Source organism: Lutra lutra, chromosome 6 (genome assembly GCF_902655055.1).
Source record: "Lutra lutra chromosome 6, mLutLut1.2, whole genome shotgun sequence".
Lineage (NCBI taxonomy): Eukaryota > Metazoa > Chordata > Mammalia > Carnivora > Mustelidae > Lutra > Lutra lutra.
This window is the reverse complement of record NC_062283.1, coordinates 135,021,120-135,031,269: the sequence shown is the minus strand read 5'-3', so window position 1 is coordinate 135,031,269 and position 10,150 is coordinate 135,021,120. Positions and strand designations below refer to the sequence as shown.

At 44.0% G+C, this 10,150-nt stretch overlaps 1 protein-coding gene across 1 annotated transcript in view; it reads left to right on the top strand.

Moving 5' to 3' along the window:
• Window positions 1-6,750: 6,750 nt before the first annotated feature.
• The window catches only part of HDAC2 (histone deacetylase 2), a 30,375-nt gene continuing 26,975 nt past the window's right edge, over window positions 6,751-10,150 (top strand). The window contains exon 1 of the mRNA XM_047733844.1: window positions 6,751-7,057. Coding sequence (XP_047589800.1) covers window positions 7,006-7,057 — 52 coding nt within the window. The 5' untranslated portion in view covers window positions 6,751-7,005. The remainder of the gene's footprint in view (window positions 7,058-10,150) is intronic.

Here is a 10,150-nt window from a genome sequence, read left to right as displayed (position 1 = left end):
ACTATAGCTCAATGGAACTAGAAAAAAAAAAAAAAAAGGTCAGTTAGAAAAGAGCGAGAGAAGGTGGAGAGAAAGTTGGCATAATCTAACCTTCACTGCTCCTACATAATATCTGTTCTAGATTGTCAGCATTCCCTGTCCAGGTTCATAGTTAAAAAGATACTGAATTTTTAATAATTTGTGGTTCTATTTAAGTGCTTTTGTTTAATACCTCAACTTCCTTGTATTCACATTAGCACAAATGGGATAAAAGTGTATCAGTTTTCCTCTGCTAACTACCAATCGGATGCAGTTTCCCAATTAAACTCATCTGGATCTAATATGCAGTTTTCCAGGAATTTTCACATTTCTCCCTCAAGATGGCAAAGAAGAATCTAGAATTCACCCTAAGCTGGATATATCTGTGGGTTCACAGTGTAAGGAAACATTTCTCAGTGCTAACAACACTTCATATTGGTCACAAACTCCGGAGCCATGGAGATTTTATCCCCTCTTGCAAGCTAATTAAGTTAACTCGTTAGTTTCACAGACTCTGGCTACCTCAGGAGATTCCTGGATTTGACCCAAAGTACTTCACTTCCCACAGCACAGTAAGCTGCATGAGCATCAAGTTGCATGAGCTGCAACATCAACTGGTATCTGTTGCTTTTGCCCCCCTAAGTCCCAGAAAAAACACATAGTGGACCCAGAGGACAATGTGCACATACAGTGGGTTGTACAGCAAAAAAGAAACCCACAACTAAGGGCCCAGATTTCTTAGCATGCAACCAGAAGCCAGTCTCTTCTACCCTGAGAGTGAGTCGTTACTACTGACACACTTATGGTCACCATCCTAGTTAGGCATCCATTGCGACTAGCTTTAGAAACTGCCCAGTCTCAGGAGACAGAGAAGCCTGGCCATCTAGCATATTCAGCAAGAACGTGTGGGACACTCGCCAAGAACGTGCAGGGGCCAGCCTCTTCTAACAATCCGCCCCACGAGTTCTTCAGAGAACTGACATTTTCACATGAATATACAACCCTGACCACTCTGATTAATCTGACTGGCAGAGGCTTCATTCAATTTGTCTCATACAGCATGTAATTAAGGCCCTGTCACCAATAGCCAAGTGGCAGGATGAGACTAATCTGTCATATTGACCTCAATCATGTCCTGAGTTCCTGAGATCTCATATGCCATCAGCACCTACCTTAGAAGGCCACTGGCTTTCTCCTTATGGCTCTGATTTGACCTTCCTGTCTGCTCCGAGGCATTAATCCAAGTTCAGCTGATGTATTGAGGATGGTCCAAAATCTGCCTTCTAGAGCAATTCTAGTATCTAGAACAACTCTGGCCAGTGAGTTGAGGCAGACCTGCCTTCTAAGGCTCAGGTGGCATCACTGATCACTCTAGCTAAACTCAGGGACAGATTTCTTACCATCTTTTCTAACCGACTGACTCACATCATCAGGATAACAGAGTGCACATAAATGAGTCTGTTATTCCTCTGGGGAGTTCCTCCAAGTAACTAAGGGTGGCTCTGTTTTGGAGAGATCTCCACTGTCATCTGGAGCCTATGCAATCTATTGGTGCGTCCCTAAATACTTGAAAATCTCTTATGACTACAGCTAGGGTGCACGTTACTGTGATCTTGGAAGCAGTAAAATTAATGCCTGGCTTCCATATTGTAAGTACAGTCCTGGGAGTGAATAGGGTATCCCCAGAAAGAAAATGTTGATTACAGTTGTTGGGGATCCCTAGCAAGATCACCCTATGTCTCCAAGGACAGGTCAGGTTGACAGTGTCTCTGACATGGTGAAGAAGTACCCCCGCCAGGAGGAAAGTTACACAAGAAGGATACTGTCCAGCCATCTGTCTGTAAACCTACTTCCTGATTGGTGTTCCTGGGTGGTGCAGTCACTTAAGCGTCTGACTCCTGGTTTTATCTCAGGTCATGATTTTAGGGTTGTAAGATTGAGCCCCACATCTCCGGAGTCTGCTTGAGATTCTCTCTCCCTCTCCCACTGCCCCTCTCCCCCCTTAAAATAAACAAATCTTTAAAAACAACAACAGCAGCAGCAGCAGCAGCAGCAGCAACCCTATTTCCTGGTATTCAGCCTGAAATACCTTGTTTTCCTCCTCATTAAAAGGCAATACACTGTAGGGCCATTTAATTCCCAGTTGATTATACAACATGGTCAGATGTTTGCCACCGGTTCCCATGGACTTCCCTCAACTTCCATTGGTTGACAAGGCTCTTATCTTTCCATTTTTAGAAAGTTATGTCTTTCTCAGCATCCTAACCTCATCACCAAAAACTAAAGAAATGAGAAAGTTCTGAGATTTTACCCTATTTGCAAGCTAACAAGCTAGCCAACCACAGTTTCATAGATGCTAGTATAAGGCATAAGACTCCTGTGCTAAAGACAAAGATAATTTATTATTCACAACCACAGCAGTGACCAGAGTATAAGTATTATTATAAGTATTATATAAGTATTAAGCCTCAGTTCCTATCTTGTTGTGCATTGCATTGTAAGAGATGAATCCTGAATTCAGAGAACTTGAATCTTTTATAATGGATAGTAAGCAAGCCCTACCTTTGCTCCAGAAGAAGCCATTTTCTCTATCTTCCAAAGCTGTCCTCTATACAAACACTTTGAATAGACCGTTTGGAAAGAAGGACATTTAGTACCTCCACTCTCAAGACATTCAAACACCCACAGAAAGCTAGCTCTCAACAGAGATCTGTAATTTCTTAGTGGAAATTACCAGAAGCCACTAATCTCTAATTCCTATTTCACATGAGGTAGGGTTGTACTCAACTGCATTTAACAAAATATTGACTACAATGGTTTAACCAAATATTTGTTTTGAATTGGGTTCTTTTTCCCCCTGCAGGTAACCAGAAGTCCATAGGTGGACAGTACAGGTCTAGTACAGACATAAATGAGGTCTGCAAGGACATAGGTCCCTATCCTCCTGCTTCACCATCTTCATCATTTGGCTTTCCACCTGCTGGTCCCAACAAGCATACTCCTCCCCCATTTATAGAATGCTGGTGCTCAGTTGAAAGAAGTAATTATCACATTTGAAGGAAAGTTAAAAAATTTGACATAGAAAAAATGAAGAATTAAGATACACATGCAGGGTGACTGGGAGACACCAGCACGTAGATCTTTCCCAGACACAAAATGGTCTAGAATTTTACTAGAAAATTTGTTTAAGTGGATCAAAGTAATACTTTGTTTTAAGGGACAGGAACAAAGCATTGATCGGTTAACAGGCTAACAGGGGTTAGTTGAAAAGTTCAATGCAACTGAATAATTCAGCAAATAAGCTATGATTCAAAAATAAGTTTTTAGGGCTCCTGGGTGGCTCAGTCAATTAAGGGTCTCACTCTTGATTTCGGCTCAGGTCAGAAGAGTCTGCTTAAGATTCCCTCTCCCTCTCCCCCTACCCACTACCTCCTACCTCCTCCCCCCACCCATCATGGGCACGCACATTCTCTCTCAAATAAATAAATCTTAAAAAACAAAAAACCAAAAATATGGTTTTTTTGAAATATTTTATTTATTTATTTGACACAGAGAGAGAGATCACAAGCAGGCAGACAGTTAGGCAGAGAGAGGGAGGAAGCAGTCTCCCTGCTGACTAGGGAGCCCAATGTGGGACTTGATCCCAGAAACCCGAGATCACAACCTGAGCCGAAGGCAGAGGCCTTAGCCCACTGAGCCACCCAGGCGCCCCCAAAAATGTGTTTTTAATAAAATTTGGAAGTTTTAAATTTTATTACACAAATGCACAGTTCAAATAGCACTGTAATCTTTGTTCGGTGCTACTGTTCAGATGACTGATTTATGGCTTATAGTACTGGGTAAAAATAGGAATCACACTTCTGAGGAAATCAGAATTCAGCTTGAGGCTGGTTTAGCTTGTGACAATACCCTAGTGTTAGTTATTATACTTCTCCACCTTCTGTATTACCTTATGGAATTGCTACATCGAATTTAACACCAAGAAACCTAAGTTTCTTTAGGTAGAAACAAGCTACTATGAACAATTCCTTTATAGTAACTAAAAATTAGACTATCTGCTACAGTTAGTATCAGGGTTTCATTTTTAGCATAAGCTGAGGCAATCGGTTTCTAAATAGTTTCTAAATAGTCAGTTCTATACAGTCTAAATAACCCATTTATGTTTAACAGATCCTTTCACTGAATAATCCCAAAGCACTAAACATCTTCGAGATTATAAACTCATATAGACGGAGAAGGAAAATTGTTTAAGAATAAAGACAATCCTCAATTATGCATTCTGTGAATTAACATGTTCTCAACTTGTTCCCTTCCCCTGTATACTGTCTAAAACTCTTTTATCTAATGGTAAAAAGGGTTGATAGAGATGAGTCTGAATATGGTAAATGAAATCAGAACTTTTCATTCGGTTTCAAGAACTGTATGTTAGCTCTGATAATCTAAAGTTCATTATAGATGTTTCGGCACATAATTCTCTTGGCCTGATATCCTTCCCTAATGTCAGTTTCTAAGGGTAAAATAATTGCATCTAATAGTTTAAAATTATTAAATAAGGGCGCCTGGATGGCTCAGTCATTAAGCAACTGCTGCCTTCGGCTCAGGTCAGGATCCCAGGGACCTGGGACAGAGTCCTGCTCAGCAGGGAGCCTGTTTTTCCCTCTCCCTCTGCCCCTCCCCCTGCTTGTACTTTCTGTCTCTGGCAAAAAAAATAAATATTTAAAAAAATAAGTAAAATTATTAAATAATAAATGACAAGTTCCTCAACAATCAAAATATGCCCAGGCCCTTCTCACATGTTCAAGGTTAGCTACTGTGGATGCAAACAATAATTATTATTACTAATATTGTGACAATAATCATAATAATTCCATACATTTCCATGGTTTTTCATTGTTTAAAAACAATTCCATATTTTGAGCCACTCAATATTCATATGAGAAAATATTCTTCAAACAATACTGCCTCATTTTACATATAAGACAATTCAGACCAAAAAAAGTTTAAGGGACTTGTCCCATGTCATAGGCATAGAGATACAATTATATCCAAGACAGACATAGTCCCTCCTCTTGCTAAACTATTCTAATGAGAAGTTCAGAGGAGTTGTGAGCAACCTTAACATGGTGTTGAGCTACAGTGGTACGAGTCCCAAGGACAGACAACGTGAAGGACAAAAAAACAGACCTGGCGGTAGAGTGGTACCCAGAGGCTGGGAAATTTTCCTGAAGTAAATAAAGTCTCATTTCAGACTTCACTGTGTTGGTTCTGAGAATATTAGTTTCTTCTGAGAATCTACCAAGTTGATTTGGGACTTTATAGAGTAAAACTGTGGAAGTCAATACCTCCTAATTAACTTTAAGCCAGTGTTTCTCACACTACTGCTCTGGTACCAACCATTATCAGTTACATGGGGTGCTTGTTAAAAGACCTGGCAGGAGGGGGGTGGGAAAAGAGGTTACTTCAGACCTAACCCTCTTGGGGTGAGATCCAAGAAAATTGCTGCTTTAACTATAAATACCTTGGGGATTTTGAAGTCAAATAGCAAAATAAAGAAGACATTTTTGGTAGTGGCTCCAAAAGCTCCTGCTTCCTGCTTCAAGAAGACTTCCCCCCTCCTTTTTTCTTTTTTTTGGATGGGTATGGAAGAGAGTGTGTATTTGGCTATTTAGGAAAAATTATAAAAGGTATAGTTGGGATAAGAGTACTATATTGCAAGCTGTCAGTACCCCCACCCTTCACATGCAATGTGTTTGGCTTGGAATAGGTGCTTGATAAATATTTGTTGACTTGATCAGACCCAGGTATTTTTAACTTCCATGAGTTTTGAAATGCTTTCTTTTAGCTTTCTGCTCCAATCTTCCAGTCTCCAGCCAGCAGCAGTAGTGCAATGGAGAAAGGGTGTGTGGATTTGGGGGAAAGACTGAGTGAATTCAAACCCCAGATTCTCAACAGTTGAGAGGACCAGGTTCCTTAATCTGCTCCCATTTATAAAGAAGTAATAGAAATAACACATCCCAGAGTTTGGGAGTCTTAAGTGAATTACCAGGTATCTACCATATATAGATATCAATGAAAATACTGTAAGTGCAAATGCTCAGAATGGCGCTTTACGCCCCAATGCAAATGCGTTCTATAAATATCAAACCCAGGCAGTACACTCTACAACTCCTTATCTGTAATAGGTCCCCTTAACAGGTCAGAATCTCGGAGCAATTACCAGCAAAAAAATGAAAGAACAAACGAACAAACGAGAAACCTGAAGCGACCCGGCCCAGGGACCGGGGGCTGCACGCTAGCGCGTTCGAAGAGGCCGGAAGGGGTGCAGTAGTGGTCTCTCCCCGCCCGGTTTGTGGCACGTGGTCCGCTCGGGCGGGAGCTTCGCGACAGTGGGGGAGGGGAGCGGCGTGGGACGACGCGGAGGGGGTCTAGGCGGCCAAGGCTACGGTTGGGAAGACGCCACTGCGCAGGCTCCGGATAGGCGCAACCACCGCGCGAAGATCGAGGGGGGGAAGCGTTCACTCGGCTCTGCGCTCCTTCTATCTACTTGCGAAGCAACAGACTAACCGTTTTTTTCGTTTCACGACTGCAATTGGCGTCGCCCTCTGCAAGTGCTAATCGACAGAAAGCCTCTTATCTCAAGACTGAAGAGACTTCTTTCTCTAGTCGGACCCCTTTGTCCCCTGTAAAGGCCACAGTGGACACGTCCCACCTCCCCTCGGCCTCCGGAGGTGGTTTGGCTGCCCCCTCCCCCTCCCCAGTGTCGCGAGTTGGCGCCGCTGCCACCCCCCGCTCCGAGCTCTCGGCCCCTCGGCCGGGCGGTACCGAGTCCTCCCGGCGTCCCCTACTCTCCTCCCTCCGGCCAGCCCTTCCCTGCGGGACTGCCACCCCCACCTTCACTCCAGCCCTTTTCTCTCCCCGCCGAGCCGCGGCGGCAGCAGCAGCAGGAGGAGGAGCCGGAGCCGGGAGGCGGCGGTGGCCGGGGAGCCCATGGCGTACAGTCAGGGAGGCGGCAAGAAGAAAGTCTGCTACTACTATGATGGTGAGAGGCCCGGCCAGCAGGAGGCTTGGTGGGCAGGGCTGGGGATCCAGGCCCGAAGCCGCGCCGGGTTCCGCGGCCGCCGACGCGAGTGGGCGCCGGTGCGGAGGGGTGGGAAGGAGGAGGGACCTGCGTCTGGCCGCATCTTAACCCATTCCCGACCCGACGCCATCAGGGGGAGCCCCTCCGCGGCGAGCGGCCCCCGCGGGTTCTGCGGCGGGAGCCAGGTGGACGCCCCCTTTTCTCTCCTGCAGCTCTCCCTTCTGCAGTACGGTCCGCCGCCCCGCAGGCGACCGCCTGTGGGACGGTGCCGGCCTACCCCGTCTTCGTGGAGGTGGCCAAGGGGATGGCCTGCCCTCTCTCTTTGCTTGCCACTTGCGGGGGCTGAGGTGTGGGGTGCCCTGCTTCGGCTCCGACCCCTCCCCCCCCCGAATCAAAATATATACCTCGGCCGGGACTTCACACAAAGCCCCGCGGCCGCGAGAGCCCCGCCCCCAGCCCCCTCTTCCCCCTCCCCCGCCCCGTCACCGCTCGCTCCCGCCCCGCCCCTCCCTTCCTCTCGGTCTCGGGCTGGCCGGCTGCCTCTGCTCCTTTCTCCGCCTCCCGCTTCAGCCGGGACCCTTCGACCGGATCGGTCCCGGCGAGTAGTTACCAAGGGTGGGGGCCTACGTCCGCCTTGGGACACACTGACTCTGCCGTTTCGCCCGGGCTCCATCACTCTCCTTTGTTCGCCGGGTTCTTTGAGCGCCACTTTCTCAGGATTCAAATGAAAAGGCTTCACTTCCTCGATAAAAAATGGGGTTTTTGAGTTTGAGGTAGTTAGTCTTCGCGGGAAATGTGACGGTGTTAGGGAAACATGGAGCTGTTACTGCTTGTGTTGCAGATCAGACTGGATGGGTTCTGGCTTGCCTCTGTGAGAGGCGGTTACCACCCACTTCTTTGTTGCTCTTTGTTCGATCAGGAAATGGACCCTACTTTGGAGGTTTAGGAGAGCGTGGGCATCTTGTTTGTGAAAGCTGTTTCTAGGTGTTGGGAGTTTTGGTGTAGGAAAACTTTAAGGAGTAATGCAGCAGTACTGAATAATCAGGTAAGCTCGAGCTTGCGGTGCAGAAATTATGAAAGATAATGTAATTCTAGGGGTTCTCTGAGCAGTAACATTAAATCTCTTGAATCCTGTTTCCTGTGGAAATGCAGTAGTAACCTGTTCTTGCAGATTTCTCAAAGACATTAATTTGGTAAATAGTTCTTACTGGGTTACTCTCGAGAGAAGGATTTCGAATATTTTTCTAAGAACCTAAGGCTCAGTGATCTGCAAGTCCTATTTGGTCTGTTTGAAGCAATATCCATTTTGGAAGATGTTTCCTGCATATGGTGTATTATCTCTATATTACAAAACCTTAGGTGGAAAGACCTTAGAGGTCTAGGTCAGAGTAAGTCTGATTTTAATTTGAAAATGGCCATACCATATTACTTCAGCTAACAAAGATGAATCTTTTAATGCCAGACTATAAAATGAGCACCTGTGTCATTTGTGGAAGAACTTAAAATCATACAGAAGAAATCTGAATTGTTTGGTATTTAATGGCGGTACTAAATCGTTAACAGCTATATTTTTAAAATATCTTTTGAGAGCACTACGTATATGTGTAATACAAATCGCAATTATGCCATCCTGGAGGACTAAAGAGTACATTTTGATTTAATATGAATTATATTTGGTAAAGTCATTCTTTTAAGTTCTCATGCATATTTTGAGACAATGGTAAAATCCAATCCCTGCATTCCCTGACCAAATTGAAAAGTAAATAACTGTATGTTTGAGTTAATTTTTTAAAAAGATGCTGTTCCTAATGTTTAGAGACTTGTTCTTGTCGGGTTGGGGTAAAAGAGAAAGGTTTAAAAAGTTGGGGAGGCTGGTGCTAGGGCTCTTCCTACAGCTGTTGGTTGCTATTGATGGTGATAGGCTCTGATGACGTAAGCTGCTTATAACTTCTTGTTACCAGACTTGAATTGTAGAACCCAGGGGTACACTTCAGTAGCAGTTTTATGAATAGCTGTTTGTTTCTGGGCCTCTCTATGATGAGCCTTTGCTGAGGGACTGGAATGCCTAGGGCAGGAAATGGACTTGATAGGTAGAGTGGAAATATCCAAGTCCAGTGATTGTCACTTAATACTTTATTCTAGACCATTCAGATGCTTTATTGATGGCCAGCAGTAAATCTTTCATTGGATTTCTTTGGGAATCTTTCATTAGGTTATATGCCTTTTGTCTAAGGCTCATGCCTCATTTTCAGAATGGAATTTTTAGTTGCTTTCATTTGGACTATTCTTTGGGTTTTGGGGGGCTAATAAAACTGTTTTGTAGAAATTATTAAATGGGTTGGGTATCATTATGCCAATTATTAGTATGTGATAGTATATATACTAAACTTTGAACAATTCTAAAAGCTTACATTTTCATTACTTAAAAAACCCTATTATGGACATTGGGGAGGGTGTGTGCTATGATGAGTGCTATGAAGTGTGTAAACCTGGCGATTCACAGACCTGTACCCCTGGGGATAAAAATATATGTTTATAAAAAAAATAAAATTAAAAAAAAAATAGAGAAAAAAAACCCCTATTTTGTCCTCTTAAAAAGGTAGTGGTATTTTTTTCTTTTTGGCGGGGGTGGGGAGGAGTAGATGTAAGTAAAGCAGTTTCTGCACCAAAGAATTCGGAGATTTGGAGGTAAACAGTGTGGATTGGGTTAGAACTAAAAATCTGTTAGCCTAGGGCACCTGGGTGACTCAGTTGGTTAAGTGGCTGCCTTCCCCTCAGTACAAGATCCCAGGGTCCTGGGATGGAGTCCCACCCACATCTGGCTCCCTGCCTGCTTTTCCCTCTGCCTTCTTCTTCCTCTGCTGTACTTTCTGTCAAATAAATAAATAAAATCTTTTAAAAAAGTAAAATAAAAACCTGCTAGCTTACTAAATTATTTTGTTTTCGCTTGATAAAAGGAAAAAGAAAAATAAATACAGGAATGAAATAGCAGGTTCTATAACCATAGGAGTCCTACCTTTAGGCTTAGTGCGACTATTAGGCACACTCTTGGCA